At 33.2% G+C, this 18361-nt stretch overlaps 3 protein-coding genes across 6 annotated transcripts in view; 2 read left to right on the top strand and 1 right to left on the bottom strand.

Moving 5' to 3' along the window:
- The window catches only part of LOC143046344 (acidic mammalian chitinase-like), a 95404-nt gene extending 94313 nt beyond the window's left edge, over positions 1-1091 (top strand). For 2 of the 3 annotated variants that reach the window (XM_076219470.1, XM_076219469.1), the window contains exons 9-10: positions 227-415; positions 994-1091. In XM_076219470.1, coding sequence (XP_076075585.1) covers positions 227-406 — 180 coding nt within the window. In that variant the 3' untranslated portion in view covers positions 407-415; positions 994-1091. The remainder of the gene's footprint in view (positions 1-226; positions 416-993) is intronic. The other variant, XM_076219471.1, reaches the window with a different exon arrangement.
- The window catches only part of LOC143046340 (leucine-rich repeat serine/threonine-protein kinase 1-like), a 139479-nt gene that overhangs the window by 70210 nt on the left and 50908 nt on the right, over positions 1-18361 (top strand). The gene's annotated exons all lie outside the window — the stretch shown is intronic.
- Positions 2769-17845, bottom strand: LOC143046342 (chitinase-3-like protein 1). 2 transcript variants are annotated; one of them, XM_076219466.1, is made up of 10 exons: positions 17753-17845; positions 16411-16470; positions 11255-11434; positions 10447-10652; positions 10072-10196; positions 8846-8954; positions 8164-8349; positions 7544-7666; positions 6010-6811; positions 2769-3336 (listed from the first exon to the last, which is right to left on the bottom strand). In XM_076219466.1, exons 2-10 carry the CDS (start codon positions 16457-16459, stop codon positions 3164-3166), a joined length of 1953 nt encoding a protein of 650 aa, XP_076075581.1. In that variant the 5' UTR covers positions 16460-16470; positions 17753-17845; the 3' UTR covers positions 2769-3163. The 2 variants fall into 2 exon arrangements, with proteins under 2 accessions (XP_076075581.1, XP_076075580.1); XM_076219465.1 differs by having other exon boundaries at positions 10447-10709; positions 17753-17843.

Below are 18361 nucleotides of genomic sequence, written 5' to 3'. Positions count from 1 at the left end.
TAAGACGAGGAAATCAATCAGTGCACATTCAACGTTCAATGGATTTAGTGTAAAGACGACTTAATAAATTCAACAAATTAAGACTGTTTTACTTAGAACAGAAACTAAAAATCCAATAACTGTAATCAAATTCTGACAGTTATATTCTAGAAGACTTTATCCAGTATAGTCGTTTAACAAGAAGAACTTAAAATTTAAACTTTATAATGTTTTTTTTCCCTAACAGACAAAATACATTATGGATAATGGTTTAGGAGGAGGTATGATGTGGGTATTGGATTTAGATGATTTCCACGGCGTTTGTGGCCAAGGCAAAAACCCTTTGATGAAAACAATGAAGGATGTTTTCAGTGGTAAACCTGGACTTGATTTTGTACCGACTGCACTACCTGTAGTTGTTGGTTAATATCATCAGGTAATTAGCTGTATATCTTAAGTTTTACAGCAGTGAAACATCAAAAGTCCACCAATATAGGTTGCTATAGCGTTATTAAAAGCCTTTTTGTAACTCGTTTTATAAAGTATTTTACATGTTTATCCAAACCACTTTTTTGGGAACTATTTCAATATAGAACACGTCACTGTTTTTGGTATCCTGTGGTGTGTATTGTTAATGGAATATCGTTGTTGATTCGCGGTTTGCATGTTGTGTCGACTATTATGGAATTTGTGTGTGCGTTTCTCTGTTATTAATGTTTGTACTGTTTTTCTGTCACGTAGTGTTTTGTGATATTATTAAACCCAGATTTGTTTTTTCTCAATCGATTTAAGACTTTTGAACACCTGTATACTACTGTTGCCTTTATTTGACAATGTGTTATTCAAACTTTAATCACTCTTTCTCTTCATTTAAATATTTTCAAACATCTTTTAAGCATAGTATCTTTTATAATTTGAACATTACTATATTGAACATAACTATAAACCATTAAGTGTTATACAAATATATATAGCTGTAATAGTAATTATATTTGACTTTTTTCTTTATTGTAGACGTGATGTCAATAATACGAGGAAGATACATATCGTGAATATGACGCTACATTGTATATACTAAATACTATAAATGAATAAATCAAAGACGAATCTTAGTTTGTAATTGATAAATTGATAAATTGATAAATAAGATTTTGGTGACTGCAATACAAAGCCAGAATGCACGTGGTTTTGTGCTTAGACAAAGCAGATAAGCAACAAACAAAAAATACAAGAGTACAAAATAAAATACCATAGCACCATGGTAATAAGACAATTACTTACTCAAAAGGGCAGATATTTGAAACTAAAGAATCAATATACAAAACTAAAGCTAAAGCTACGTCGAAAACCTTGCAAATATGGGTGTAACCACAGGTGTTCTATAAGTCGGGAAAATATGGCGGGATTGTCTCTTCTTCTTCAAATATAGTTTCAACTTTAAGTCATTGAATAATACGATATTTTGAATAAGTTGGAAATAGTCTGGAATGTTTGGTTATGTGATTTGCAGTATGTGTAGGCTTGATGAGTAGCTATAAATAACTCTAAATAATTAAATCAGACTATTGTTGATCTTTGATGTTACACTACTGTTATTTTCCTATTCCCGATTGTAACATTTGTAATTGAGTATGATTTCACATGGTGGGTGGTGCATGTATATCAGAAGACGGGTATCCTGTTGGGACACAAGGTCTCGCTCTCTTTGGATTTTATTCAGTTTCCTCAGTATTATTGCTTTTTGGTTTTGTTTTTTTTTTAACTTTTCTCTCCCTAATCCTAACCAAGAGGTTTGAACGTCAGTAAAAAAGAGGCGAAAGATACCTGAGGGGCAGTCAAACTCCAACTCATAGATCGAAAATAAACTTGAAACGAAATGGCTAAAAAAGAAAAAGACACACATATAGATAATAGAACAACAACACACAACATAGAAAACTAAACACTAAGCAACACGAACCACACCTAAAACTGGGGGTGATCTCAGGTGCTCCGGAAGGGTAAGCAGATCCTGATCTACATGTTTCACCCGTCGTTTTGCTCATTTATTAAAAAAAACGATGAATAGTCTAATTCGGTAGGTCACATTCGGGAAAAGGGAAGGAAATACCAATTACGACCTAAGGAACATATCCGATATTAGGTGTGAAACGGTTATTCAATAACGGCCAACCAACTCGTGATGGCGTGCGTAAAATTTACGAAGAAATGATTTGAACTTCACCATTTGGAACTTTTGGTCTAATAGCCTCCTTGTGAGCCGCAACCCTCTATCTATTGATTTGTGAGCCATTTCTAGTTGCAATATGTTGTATATTTGTCTATGTATGTTGGTGTCTGTTTTGTTGCGTTCCAAAGATACTGTTGTTCCTTTGTTATAGTTTATGTTTTTCCCTCAGTTTTAGTTGGTAACCTGGATTTATTTTCTCTCGATCGATATATGACTTTTGAACACCGGTATACTACTGTGGCTTTATTTATGAGTTCTTTTTTTATAAGAGAAAATAAAGCCTTCATGACTCCTGCATTAAGTGCATGATATAAATCGGACCTTAATATTTTGTTAATGGTATGAATTTTTTGAAAAACTAAGGATTTTCTTATCCCAGGCATAGATCACCTTAGCCGTATTTGGCACAACTTTTAGAAATTTTGGATCCTCAATGCTCTTCAACCTTGTACTTGTTTGGCTTTTTAAATATTCTGATATGAGCGTCACTGATGAGTCTTATGTAGACGAAACGCGCGTCTGGCGTACTAAATTATAATCTGGTACCTTTGATAACTAATTAAGATAAATATTTTTTAATAAGATGAAAACAGAAAAAACCCACAAGGTATAATGACCAAACTGTTTAATTAAATCATTTAGAAAATTGTCCATCTGTACATTGACATTGTTATTGTATAACGACATCTATAAGCGATGTCAGAGCTATGGGAGAACTAACGAAGACGTGTTTTTTCTATTTTCCGTTTATTCAACAGTCAATATGTCCACTGCATCTAATACTAAACATAAAATCTCCCAAAGTGCAGCTGTAAATCAATTATAGTTTAATGAAGATTAAGTATAGAATTGATTCAGATGATACTGAAAAAAGAAAATCACAAAAATACTAAACTCCGAGGAAAATTCAAAACGGAAAATCCATAATCAAATACATCGTATGAATATTTTTGGTCATAATTTAGTCAGATGTAAAGTCTGTTTGTGTTTTCGGATACAAGAACAGTTCTCGTCGCCGTCTTCTTTTCGCGAACGCAAACATTGACCGATATTAACTAGCAAAGATAAAAACAGCAGCCCTGCCAAAACAAAAATAATATATTTGTTGTCCAAATCTTTTACTAAATCTGAAATTTAAAAAAAAAACAAATTTAAGTTTGTTATATCAATTCAATTCAATATTTTATTTACGTCTCTTCTTATGTATAAAATTACACAATACATTTATAAAAGATACATTTTGTATATATAAGCCAATCTTTACATATTTATGAGAGACGATTACAACTAAAACAATATGCAGAATCATATTCAAAACAGTGTGGTTGTGGCCATTGATTGTCGACCCAAATTATCCCATTGACTGGGACAGATTAGGTGAACGTTTGACTGCAACGACCACTGCTCACTACTTACTTATTATAGAATTTAAACTGTGGGGTCATCAAAGGTTCTTAACGCCTTTAATAATAAAATAATTCGAAAAATTAATCAGGAACAACCTTTATGTTTTGATTTATATTATTGATATAAATCAAAACATCGTATTATTCCTGATTAGTTTTTTTAATTACTTTATTTGGGTGTAGAGAACCTTTGGTGACCCCACAGTTTCAGTGTCTCTAACAAATACATAGTGAGCAGTGGTCGTTACAGACAAACGTTCACCTAATCTGTCCCAGTCAATGGGATAATTTAGGTCGTCAATCAATGGCCACAGCCACACTGTTTTGAATATGATTCTATGTACATTATAAATATCAAACATGAAAGGTAAAAGTATACAACATAATTATTCTACTATAATTTACAATATAAAACTTATCGGCGTCTTTTCAGAATAAAATTACAGGACATGCACATAATCTTATAATATCTTGATTCCGAAATAAAAAATAACATTTTCTGACAATCTGTAAAACTATTAAAAGAGGGACGAAAGATACCAAAGGGACAGTCAAAGTCATAAATCTAAAACAAACTGACAACGCCATGGCTAAAAATGAAAAAGACAAACAGAAAAACAATAGTACACATGACACAACATAGAAAACTAAAGAATAAACAACACGAACCCCAAAATACTCCTCAATTTTAAGAGATTCAGAAAAAAAGATCTTGTCGAAGATCATTATAAACATAAATGATAAATGTTCTCGTGAATTAATCAATCAATGGAAAATAAAAATAAAACAATTAACTGCATTCATGATAAAAAAAATCATGGGTCTGAAATAGACATGTATACTATGTTACGTATACGAACTTTCTTCCGAAAGGATTGAAATGATATAAATCTTTAAATTAAAACTCAGGCAGGATTACATCAAAGGACTATTCTAATGCAATTATGTTGTAACAATTGTTCTGATTGGATGACAGCAAGCGTAAAATTCTCTATCTCCTTGTCTGTCACTAAGGAAGCCGACATTTTGAATTTCGCAATGTATTGACATGTTATTTCTACAATAATAAACACAAAACTCACTTGTTGCGCCTAAATATCTTCCTTTTATCAAATTTTATTTTATTCTGAAGCGGCACAGAAGCCAGAAAACGAACGGTGTTTATGTTTGACGCCGGAAGCATACCTATGACGTCACCTAGTGTAGGGACCAAAGAAGATAACATCTTTTCGCGGAATTTTCTTTAATGAAGGTTTTACACTGAAATAATGATTGAAATTTAATTATGAACTTGTTTTGCATTAGAATAGAGATAACTGTATTGTATTTGAAGCTTTGCGGACGTCCATCGGTAGTTTTACTGTCGCAAATACCCGTTTACCTGTCTCCGCTCCGAATCGCCAGGTAAACTAAATTTGCGACAGTAAAACTACCGATGGACGTCCTTAAAGCTTCAAATACAATACAGTTATCTCTTAATTAGAATCGCGAGTTTCATAGGCCTGGGGGTGATTTTCACGAAGTTTGTTGAACGGTAAACTGTCTCAAAAGAGGGACGAAAGATACCAAAGGGACAGTCAAACTCATAAATCTAAAACAAACTGACAACGCCATGGCTAAAAATGAAAAAGACAAACAGAAAAACAATAGTACACATGACACAACATAGAAAACTAAAGAATAAACAACACGAACCCCACCAAAAACTAGGGGTGATCTCAGGTGCTCCGGAAGGGTAAGCAGATCCTGCTCCACATGAATCAACTTCTGAACAATTTTCAAAAGTTTGTATGTCATTTTCCTTTTGGTTTCTTCTATATTTGTTTATGATTTGAAATATTGTTTGACTTCTGTGTGTGGGGCAGGAGTGTCCACAATTTTTTACTAATTTCAAATTGATATTATTGTCCTCTATTCTAAAATTCAAATAAATGATTTATTTAGTATTGATACGTTCAAAAAGTGTGGTATGCTTCGGATGGAGATAGACACATGTACAACAAAAATGTATGACAAAAATAAAAAAAAAAGTCCAAGGTAAACTTAAAAGACGGTGGTAACGGGTTATTTTCGTGCAACGTGTTTTGCCATTTTGATTTCACGTGAAGCCGTGAAAAAGGTTCGTTATTCGCCGTGTTTCGTGCAAGACATTTTTAATTGTTCGTTCATCGTGAAATGGCAATTTCCTTTCACGTTCGTCCGTGAAGATACCCCCCTTTACGTCCCTCTTAAAATAGAGGGAAGTCCATATAAAACCAATGTTAGACTTCATTAACCAATTAATGGAAGATAACTGTCATATTCCTGACTTGCAATAGACATTACTCTCTTGTGTGTGTTTAAAATTGATTTACACAACAACTATCTTATTTTATCTTAATGATGTATAAATACCTCTGGAATATTCTTGTGAATCTGGAAACTTTAACTTTGATGTTGTTGTGGAACTTTGTGATAATGTAACTTCTGTATGGTCTGTTTCTGTCAACGAGATTGATCCTGATGTCGTCGGGACTGGTTCTGTTGTATCAACAGTTGACGTATCAGTTATAACTGTTAGTAATAAAGAGTCATTAAAGGTTTTCAACAATTCGGTGGCAGATGACGATACTTCTGTCGATGTTTTATTTGTCCAATCAAATTGTTCCGACTTTGTGGTTAGTTCTGAGACTGTTGAATTTAGCCTCTCTGTCAATGTTTTTAGCATTTCACTGGATTGCTTTGTTGATTTGTCTGTTGACTCCATATCTGTATCTGATGTATAGCTTGTTGTTTGTTCAGTTTGTATTTGAGTAGGGCTATCAGTAGGGACATCAGTAGGGCTATCAGTAGGGACATCATGAGCTGTTGATTCTCTCGTTAAGATAATATCTTGAGTTGAATGACTGGTTGGTTTATCAGTTTTACTAGATGCTGGAGTTGTTGTAGTATATTTAGTTGAGAATATGTCATTGAAAAAACGTTCTGTAGATTTATAAATGGTTTCTGTAAGAGAATCATCAGATGTTTTACTAGTAGTTATATCTGTAGTTGATGATATTGGTGTTGAAATATATTCATGAGAAGAAGCGTTGAACATATTTTTCATTTTACTGGTCAATGGGTATGCACCATTTCCACAGATGCCATTAAAATCATCAAGATCAATAGCCCATATCATAGCTCCTCCTAAATCGTTTGCTATAATGTAGTTTACCTGTAAATACATATAACCAATACCTTATTTAATACAATATTTGTTTATACATTTTCATAATAGCGGGCTGTTTGGCTAGCCATAAAACCAGGTTCAATCCACCATTATTTTCTTAATGTGTCCTTCACCAAGTCAGGAATATGGCAGTTGTTATCAAGTAGTGTGTTTTTGTGTTTATTGGCGTTTGTTTTTGTTACAGTTCAGTATTTTTGTTGTTTAGTTGTTTCTGCTTATAGTAGATGTGTTTCTCTCGGTTTTGGTTTGTGGCCTGGATTTGTTTTCGTTTAATCGATTTGAACAGCAGTATACTATTGTTCAAATTGTTGCATTTAGAGCATTTTGATTTGTTAGGTTTTACGAATTTTCAATTCTAAAATTTATCTTCGAGGTATATTTGTTTATGCTTTTTTATATAAGAAAGTCGTTGAATAATAAACGATAAACAGGACATATATGGCCGGATTGTTTGACAAACATATGCGTTTAAGATTATTAGAATTTAAACTGATATAATAGTAAAAAACATAGCAAAGCAACTGTAGTGAAAAGGTTATAAAAACGATAAATACTGACTGCAGTCCAAGATTTCCAACATGAATTAAACATCCCACTCAAGATATGCTTTGAATGTTCCAATAGTTATATTAGTTATTCATGAATATCTTTTCGTAGCACTAATCCTAGATATTGTAAAAGATATTCAATTTTGATGATCTTAATTTAAACTCTAACCTTTATTTCAATACTTCTAAGATTATCGAATCCAACCCACTGGTTTCCATGATAGGCATATGGCACTTGTTGTTTGTCAAGCCACACCTCTGTCCAGTTCTCGGTTTGTATTTTTGAACATATCTTAGTAATAAAAGAAACTGACATTTTTACAATTTCATTATCTTCACTGAATATACTGTCTTTTCGTGTGTTGTTTTTTTTCCCCCATTACCACTTAGGATGGTGTGATTTGTTTTAGATAACTTTGATAGTGAACTTCAGGGTTCAATTTTAATAATAGTAGAAGGGTTTAATGGAATGTCCGAAATGGTATCTTTTTGTTTTGATATTCCAGTAGAGAAATAATTTCATTTCACTAAAATCTTGAGATTTCAACTGACTAAGGCTAAAAGCTTATCTGTTCACCACTCTATTGTTTTGGTGCTTTTATCTGTTCTATGATAAACGTAAAACACTATTACGCACTTTTCATGATTAAGCTTTGAGAGGAAGCGTAAACCCAAACAAGATGATTGAGACCTTAAGACGTGATGCTCAATATAGCCAAACCATTGGCAATCATAAGCATGATTCGTTAGATACGGCAACTTTTGGTATAACTCCATGCAAAATCTTACCTCATAATAAGCCAACACACTGCTCTCTCTGGTATAAGGTCCAGCTGTACCACGACCAATAGATGGCGCCCCTAAACCTGTGTTCATGGTATTACTCAATGTGAAAGACCTTCCGTATGTAGGAAACCCCATGATCAGTTTTTCTTTCGGTGCTCCTCCATCTAACCACATTTTAACTGCATAATCCTGTAAAAAGTTCATTATTGTACAGCGTTTAATAAAATTAACGGTACCAATTTTCTTGCACCAGATGCGCATTTCGACAATACATGTCTCTTCAGTGATGCTCGTGGCCAAAATATTTGTAATCCAAAGCTTATATTAAAAATTAAGTTAGGACAGATGGTGTATGTTTGCATGGATATAGAAGTTAGAAGCATTTCGTGGTTACAAAAAAAAAAAACAAATTGCAACATTAAAGTGTACCAATACCAATATATAACAGAAAATCAAATCTACGACGTTATCTAGATTGATAACTCTAAACCAAAATCAAAAGAACATCCAAAAACAATATACAAAGATATCACTGAACTTCTGGTTTGAGACAGGCATATACAAAAATAGTGGGATAAAACATGTTGGGTCTTACATGGGAGAGTGGGGTAACAGTAAAATTTTAGAACGACATGTTAACATCGACTGGAAATATGATCTTCTGATAATTTTTATCCACACTTACAACGTTGAAGCCAACAATTGCTGAGTCATTATATGGACTGTGATGGCTTGTTACTGTGTCATAATCTTCAACAAAATCGTATGTCATTAGATTTATAAAATCCAAATACCTGAAAATACATATTAAATATTTTTTTTACAATATTCTTAAAAATTATTAGCACTTTTATATAAATATCATTTTAGAAATAGTTATTACTTTTCTAAACAGAAGTGTGTTTTTTTTTCTTTTTTTTTTAAAAGATACTGTTTTAGATCAGAAACCTGTCAAATACTTTGAAAACATAACGGCCAATAAAGAGGTTTTAAGTGTTATATCATCATATGTTTTTAATTTATTTTTATAAAGATACGGAGATGTGATATAATTGTAAATGAGACAACTACCAACAAAAGTTCAAAAGTAGATGCAAACAATTATAAGCAACCGTACGGTCTTCAAAAATTAGATGACACAATACCGTTAAGTCGGCTTTTAAAGGTCCTGTAAAATTGCAGATGTGCCATACCGTTTGAAATAAGTTATCTACAGATAAAATTCCAAGCCAAATCGATGTATCTCTAGAAAGATTGAGTTTAGATTTCAAGTAATTTGTGGTTACGAAATCCCTGAATAGTTTACCAGTAATACATAGATTTCTTTCATTGCAAGAAAATTAACAATAGAGCACAGAAAAACCGTCTCTTTTGTCTAAATTTTTTGTGAAGAGTTTTTCGTATAAATCTGAAAAATATATTAATCTAGGAATGGACAGTTATGGCTGTTAATATTTATGTAAGTTTCTTTGGGTTAATTTCGGAAGACTCATTATTGTCTGCTCCCTGCGTATGTCAATATATAGCGAACTTCGATTAAATAAGAATATATATATATGATAACCGTAGGACTGACTTTTCAATTTGGAGTAGGAAAGTATGTATACAATACGCAATTTTGATGCAGTGCTGTCTTAGATAGTTTATCCAATATAGTCTATTTTGTCAAGGAAAGACATAATTTCAGATACTAATTAGTCAGATTCATTTTTTAGACAAACATTGTGATATATAAAAGTAAAGTGTATATTTGTGAATGCAAATTTTAACAGTTACAAGTATAGTGGATCCAACATATATATCATTTTCTATTATCCGTTGTGTTAATCTTGTGAGGGTACCCCTTCTCCTCCTCGGTAACTAATGTATCCCCTTTTTTTCGTAACAGACATAACCAAGTTGTTTACTTACAGTGATATTTGGTCGATTTCATATGCAGATTCTACTGTTCCCTTGCCTGCTGAAACAGCAGCTGTTAATAACAGTCGTGACCGCCCGGATGTTAACTCTTCATTGTCATACTTTGAATGTAATGTCTGCAAAAAAAGTCAATTTAAGCTTTAATTCAAGTTATAATACAACTATCCTTTAAAATACTTAAGTATGTTAAATCCATTTAGATCATTTGGAGTTTGTTATATTGCGATGTATCTATTGTTGAAGGTCTTATGTCAAGCTCTTGGTGGCTCTTAAGTTGCTTATGAAAAATACATCATTTAAGTATAAGGGAACACCTTACTTATTCATAATCTTATTTACAATCAATTAGAATAATGTGTAACTTACTTTTACCAATGTTGTAAATCTATATTTGTCCTCTGAAGGGCTACCTCTGCTACCAGGATACTCCCAGTCAATGTCAAGGCCGTCAAAACCATGTGTTCTGAGATAATTCAATGAGTTCTGTGCGAATGCGTCCATGTTTAACTGGTCGGACACCAATGTAGAAAATGGTCCGCTTTCATGATTCCATCCGCCAATAGCTAAGAGAACTTTTAATTCCGGATTTATTAATTTGAGTTCATTAGTCATTTCATACTGACCTTTACCTTAAAAAAGAGTATACAAAAGTTATCTTTCTTTTATGCACATTTTTGCAGTGTTGTCATTTTAGTGTTTTGTTGTCTGTAGTACGCTCTTTTGACTTTTTTCTTTGCTTTTGAGCAAATCTGAGTAATCATTCTCAACCTAGAGACTTAAAATCTGTACACAACTTTTCTATGCCAAAAGGAAAGCAGTATTTATAGGATTTAGAGCAAACTGGTAGACTCGGAGTCAGAACAAAATATCATGATAACAGGTAGGCAAACTTTTCCTAGGTTGGTTAAAATTTGTGATAGAGTCGCTATCCATCAACCAATAGCAGTTGAAGCTGTGCTGTTCAAACACAAATCAACAATAGACGATTGCTGATTGCTCAAAACTTTGTCTCCAAAACTGATATGGACCAACAACATTGACTCAACCCTTAGTGCTTTCATTGAATTATTCGTTCATTTTGTGTCTTTCTTTTACAATTTCATTTCTTGTTCTTTATAAAGAAATAAGAAAAAAAGCACTGGTAGTAACAGTGGTACAATCATTATTAACTTACTGGATTTGGTGATGTCATTTTCTTCATATGGCTGGATAGTATTCCCAGACACTTTGGCAAATGCATATATTACATGGGTACATAAAAATGGATCAATTTTATCCGCCGTATATTTTCCAATACCGGTTCGATATTGTGACCAGTTCGTGAAGAAGCAGACTCTTTTGTAACTAGAAATAGCTGTAAAAGGATTCAAGTTATTACATTGATATTATAGGTAAAATTTGTTATTTTACTTTTTTACATTAATTTTACACATTATCAAACTTCAGCACTATAGATAAATTGCTTTACCGTTCTGATATCAATTTAGATTAGTTAACCAAAACGTCACTTTTCATTGTCGGATCACGTTTATTACATATATTTTCCCTCTTTTACTCATTGCCTTATGTAAGTAAATTGTTTTGATTTCGAGCAAAGTATATTCCGGTATTTATAAATTGTCAATCAATAACTGATATCAGAAAACGTATCAACACAGTTGAACGAAATGCAAAAACGAATGAGACCAACAAACAAAAATCATATGCCAAAATTGTATCTGAAATGCAATCTGACGAATTTCTACGCTCGAACATAGGCAAATCAAAAACACACGAATCAGTCTCAGATGTATTACAAAAATCACCGGAAATAAAGGAACCCGAAGTTGAAGCGTCATTTGTTAAAAGGACAACACTTGCACCAAAGAACCCTGAAAACGAAATTGACTCTACACAAAAGATTGATGTACACTTTCCAAGATCCGTATGTAATCCCCCAACTTCCGAATTTAAAGGTGTATCAAGAAACAAGAAGAGAATATCCCGATTTTATGTTGGTGGAATCGATAAACGAACTTCATCCGAAAATGCAATGCGTTCATTTTTAGACAGTCGGAACATTAAGGTGACTTTCCTACGATATTTTGACAAACAGTACAGACGGAGTGCATCTGCTCATCTGAATATCGCAGCTGAAGATGAAGCTCTGATAAAGAACCCTGAATTCTGGCCAAAGGGCATTTTTGTTAAACCATGGTTGCCATGGGAGCAATTTGCAGCAGAACATTCAATTCCGGTACCTGACAACAAAAATCATGGATACGACTAGTTTAAATTTCATGTGTTGGAATTGTAGAGGAATCTTTTCTAGCATTCCGTATCTCTCAGAAGTCTTACGTAATAATGATGTTGAAATTTGTGCTCTGTCTGAGCATTGGCTTCGATCATATCAATTGCATATACTTGACTCAATAGATAGTGACTTTGTGTCTATCTCGAAAGGCGTGGACGAATCAAATATTGAATCCTTACGAGTAAATGATAGATCAGGAGTAGCATTCTTAGTCTCGAAAGTCATTTATCCATATACGTCGGTGATAGACTGTAACAACTCTAGATTACTTGGTATTGAAGTTAATATTCCAAATTGTGAAACATTTTTTGCGTTTTGTGCGTACTTACCTGCATCTTCTCACTCAATTGATTTCTTTCGTGAACATGTCGAATATATGTTTGAACTATATACTACTTATCAGGAAATTGAGACAGTAGTTTTATTGGGTGACTTTAATATGAAAATCAATGGACTAAGATACATGTTTTCATCAGACCAAAGAAGTGATTTTTTCCGTTCACTTATGATTGAACATAACCTAGTGTCTGTAAATATGGAGGCGATTTGCATAGGACCCGTTTGTACGTTTCAGTCGCATCATGGAGGTCCGGCTACCGGAATAGATCATATCATAATTAACGTTGACAACATTGAAAACATTCGGAAAGCGAGTGTCTTAGACAATCATACTTTTTGTATCTCTGATCACCATCCAGTACTATGTACGTTCGAATTTCGTGGAAAGGGAGCTAACTTACAACCTCCAGTGTTTGTAAATCGTCCAAAAGTGGCATGGGACCGTGCGCGAAATAAAGGCGCAGTAACAGACTATTCTTATGCAGTATCTCAAAAACTGTGGACTTTAGAGTATCCTAGTGGTCAAATTAACGAAACAACGATTGAAAGTTATTACGATGAAATTATCAATTCTATAAAAACTGCTGAGATTGAAACTTTACCACACATCAGTTATAAAGGTTACATGAAACCATACTGGAATAACAACCTGACTTTTTTACGTAACAACATGAGATCCGCTCGAAAAGAATGGATAAATCAATGTCATTGCCATGACAGCAATTGTAATGCATTTGTGACATATAAAAATTCAAAAAGACTTTTTCGTGCTGCACTTCGAAAAGCATTTGATGAGTTTGAAAGTTCAGCTGCACGCAGGTTAGAAAAAGAAATCGATATAGATCAAAAACATGCATGAACCATTTTAAACAGACGAAAGAAGAAGTCTTCCGGATGCATGTCGCTTAAGAAAGATGGCATTCTCTACACTGATTCTGACGATATATGCGATATTTGGTATGAACATTTTTGCACTGTTTTTCGCCTACAAACTACAAAGATTGTAATCGTCAAAATGAAATTTCTGAGAAGGTGAAGGCTATCAGAAATAGTGCTACTAAAGACACTTCAGCCAATTGGATTACTTTTGAATTTTCGGAAGTACATGACATATGTAATAAGTTAAAATGTAACAAAGCATGTGGTCATGATGACATTGCTTACGAACACCTGCGTTTCGGTGGCAAACTGTCAATGAAAGTTAACACTTATGTTATTTATTCAATCTGATTCTGCAATATGCCTACGTACCAAAAGAATAGCACAAAAGTATGATTATTCTCCTATATAAAGGTGATAACAAAAGCCGAACTGATACAAATTCATATCGGGGAATTTCGTTAGTACCAAGTATTACAAAAGTATTCGAAAAACTAACCGACATCAAGCTCTCCAGCATACGAACAGATTTTCCAAACGGACAGCAAGGAGCGTGTCAAAAGCTCTTAAGCAGCCTCAATGCGTCTTTTAATCTTCAAGAAGTAACTCTTCATCATATTGAAAAGAATGGGACTATTTATATTGTTTTACTAGACAGCACGAAAGCTTTTGATACTGTTCCGCATGATGGACTTCGTTTAAAACTGCACGAGTATGGAGCTCATGGTAAACTTTGGCTTTTGCTTGATAGTATGTACACTAATCTGTATGGTGCCGTGTCTTCAAATGGTAAATTGTCTAAATGGTTTGAACTAAAGCGTGGTATTCGCCAGGGAAGTTCCTTGTCAGCTAAACTGTACTTGATGTTTATAAATGACCTTATAAACGAACTAGAATCTTCAAAAGAAGGTGCATTCTTTCATGATCTTAATGCTAGCTCTCCAGTTCAGGCAGACGATTTTGCTATTATTGCTACAAACTGCGTTTCGACACAACGGAAGGTAACAATATGTGAGAACTATAGTAACATGTGGGGTTTCACGTTTTCACCAGCAAAAAGCAAATTATTACAATTCGGTAAACGCAGAACTTCTACTCCAACATATCTATATCAAGAACCGATTAACTATGTAACTTCTGCTCGACATATTGGTATTCAACTAGATACATCTTTAAAAACAATGGACAGAACTCTTAAAGCTTGTCGCACCTTGCGCTCGACAACGACATCAGTTATACGCCTTGGAATACACCCAGCCATTGTAAATCCAATTGTATGCGCAAAGATTATACGTCAGCTCTGCTATCCGAAAGCACTATACGGTTGTGAACTCTGGGGAAAACTTACCTGCACTGAAATACTGATGCTTGAAAGAACTCACCACTATATTTGTAAATTTATACAAGGTTTACCAAGAAGAACAAGAAGCGACATGTGTGTGTCATTGTTAGGATGGCTTTCAATTGAAAGTTTTATATGTGAACGAAAACTGTTGTTTTTTGGAAGAACATGTCGCCTTCCATACTCAGCTGTCTCATTCCGTATTCTTCTCCGTAGACTCATTGATGCTAGATATAATCAATATGACACCAGATCAGGTTTCGCTTGTGACATTATTGAAATACTCACAAAATATGGTTTATCGAAATATCTAGATCAGTTTCTCAATGATGGACAATTCCCAAGTTCGGCAATTTGGAAATCGGTAGTAAAGACGTCAATTTACCAGGTTGAGGTAGAAAAGTGGCATCATCGTATGGCAGTGGATCCTGATTTTGTTGTTTTCAAAGACATTCACTCGTTTTGTGTACCGCATGCGGCGTGGAGAGTAGCACTACGTCACCCACTGATGTGCAGACAGGCCCATTTTGTAACATCAACGTGCTGTCTCATACGCGAGAACTTACAAAACAACAGAATACTGTGCGATAAATGTGGTAAACTTTTTGATGATCCTTGTACTCATGCGATACTATCATGTGACTATACAGTTGATGCTTGAGATCAATTTTGGAGGAGTGTTATAGACATAAACCCGATTTCATTTAGTGTTCACTTAGGAAATAGGACTGACAATAAATTGCTTAATTGTATTCTTGCCTGTGACACCGATTTTGATCTACAGAATAAAGAACGTGAACAGTTTAACTTCACGTGTGTGAACTTTATCTACAATTCTTGTAAATTGTTACAGAACCGCAACTGCTGCTAGAAGTACATAAACTATCTTCAAACTGTAATGAACATATGTAAATAATTCAACTTTTCATCGTGATCTCGTCTTTATTGACTGTCTCTGTGTAAATCATAACTCGTGTTGTTTGTATATGATTAATTGTAATTGTCTTTGCTTTGTTTCATACTCTCCAATAGGAGGCAAATAAATTATATATATTACATTAAACAATATGAAATAAAGTACCAAAATTTAAGGTCTTCTTAACATTGAATAACAGGTTTTTGTACACACACGTATCATATTTACATCTGAGAATAAAAATATAAAGTTTGGTTGTCAGGTATCAAAATTTTAATTAAATGTTTCAGCAACGTAAATCGTCATAAAGAGGAAATCTTAATAAAACATAAAATTCGTCTTTAATAAAACCATCACATATATGAAACACTCTGTTTTCTAAAACTATATGTTCATATCTCCAAGTATTAATCCTTAGTGGGGCAAGACCACATCTAAATTTGGCAAAAGCTCCTCTGTGTCTATAGAATGCAATTACATTTGTGCATGTAAAGTATTAATCATATTTGTTTTAAGTGGCGAATAACATATATCCTACTTACCTTTATGTTTCAGACTTACCTTCACAGTGTAAGCAAAGTATCAGAAAACTAACAACGGTCCGAATCATAGCACCGCTGTCTGAAATATGTATATTTCAATGAAATTCTACTCGCAAACAATGTTCTCTCTCTCGTTTCACTCACTATATTGGTTAGTACATATGAATGATAAATAATTCTTCATTCAAGCGCAACTCAGTCCTTCTATGAAACAAGAGGCTCACCTGGTATAAATTTGATATTTGTTTACCTTTAATGCAATCAGTTCTGTTTGTTTATGTGTAAATCTTCTTTGTGAGTATTTTTTATAGAATTTGCATTGATGGTTTACTGTTTAAAGTTTCAACTTTATTAATAAAACTTTTCGAGATAATTGAAAAATTAGGCAAATTAGCAGAACGTTTCATTCAAGGGCAATAAATCTTATAAAGAGACTGTCGATTGTTGCCATGTTGACCTATTTGAAGATCTTATTTCATTTTCTGCAACAACAAAAAAAGCAACAAAAAAAAAATATAATAAAATCATCTTTCAGGGTGAATAATTCCTATTAGGGATCAATTACCAATTATGGCCATATTGTGACATTTTTTGTATAATCTATTATATCTGAACACTTATGTTTTTTGAAACTTACATGTTCTCTCTATCTATGTTTTATAGTTTATGCAAACTAAGCAACAACAAAAATAACCAGTGCTGAGTATTCAGAATCTGGAGTCATCTTATCATATAGTAAACTTATGAAATTCTGTATGTATGTGCCTGTCCCAAGTCAGAAGCCTGTAATTCAGTAGTTATCGTTTGTTGATGAGTTGCATATTTGTTTTTCGTTCATTTTTTTAACCTAAATTATGCCGTTAGTTTTCTCGTTTGAATTGTTTTCCATTTGTCATTTCGGGGCCTTGTTTAGCTGACTATAAGGTATGGACTCTGTTCAATTTTGAAGGCCGTACGGTGACCTATAATTGTTAATTTCTGTGTCATTTGGTCTCCTGTGGAGAGTTGTCTTATTGGCAATCATACCACATCTTCTTTTTTATATTAACAAGATACGTGTATGTGGGTGTGCTTCAATCCTCCAGCCATGAATTATGCAGAAAATATGACGAACTTGTGCAATACCACGTTTAAACTTAGATTCAAAATGTCAAAATTATTTCGTAAAAATATTCAAAAGATAGTTCTCAGTAAAACTAACGCGTCGCCAGTAAACTTAATTTGCGACCATCAAATCCCCAATTGATGCCGTCGGAGCTTAAAATACAATACAGTTATCTTCTTATTATCTTAATTTATTAAATGTTAACAATTTCCACTTAAATTACAAGACACATTTCTTGATTGAAGGAAAGCCTTACCTCGTTAGTTGAAAACTGAACATAAAAGACAGATAGATATTACTGAAGATATTACTAAAGTATTACAAAGAATCGGTATAGAATCTATACTGCTTGTTAGATATTTCATTGATCCGTTCAAGGTTAGCAATTTGAACCTATTCCTTAAATGTTTAACAATGGTAAAGTCTAACTTAAATCAATATAGTAATCGGGAAGTAATTTACCTGGAACTGTGACCACATATAATTGTCATAATTATTTTTCTGAACTGCGTTGCACAACAAACATTTAAAGTTAAATGACTGTTAAATTTTAAGTTTCAATCAAACTATACACTAATTCAACAAATTTGATCTATATTCTTAATTTAAACGTGGTCACTCGGTTCAACATTCTTTTCGTCACCTCCAAATGAATATAAAAATAGTTAAACAAATTATTAATATGAAATATTAACATAACATACTTGCTAAATCGGTAGCAAGAGTAGTTAGATTTTCTTGTAAAATTTTATAGTTTTTAAAAATGTTTGCCGTATCAATGAAAATGTCATTTTCTTCTTTGAAATGATACGAAGAATGTAAAAATCCTTTTAATTATAAATTCAAATTTTCGTTTAGAATTTTG

This window comes from Mytilus galloprovincialis, chromosome 9, assembly GCF_965363235.1.
Source record: "Mytilus galloprovincialis chromosome 9, xbMytGall1.hap1.1, whole genome shotgun sequence".
Lineage (NCBI taxonomy): Eukaryota > Metazoa > Mollusca > Bivalvia > Mytilida > Mytilidae > Mytilus > Mytilus galloprovincialis.
The sequence above is the reverse complement of the archived record's forward strand: the minus strand, read 5'-3'. Positions and strand labels throughout refer to the sequence as shown.

What these genes read in the sequence shown, in the direction of transcription:
- LOC143046342 (XM_076219465.1), bottom strand. Translation starts at nt 16,459, where the DNA reads ATGATTCGGACCGTTGTTAGTTTTCTGATACTTTGCTTACACTGTGAA. An exon ending in GAAATCGACCAAATATCACT is followed by an intron (nt 8,955 to 10,071) that starts GTAAGTAAACAA and finishes ATGTATTTTCAG; the next exon opens with GTATTTGGATTTTATAAATC. An exon ending in CAATTGTTGGCTTCAACGTT is followed by an intron (nt 8,350 to 8,845) that starts GTAAGTGTGGAT and finishes AACTTTTTACAG; the next exon opens with GATTATGCAGTTAAAATGTG.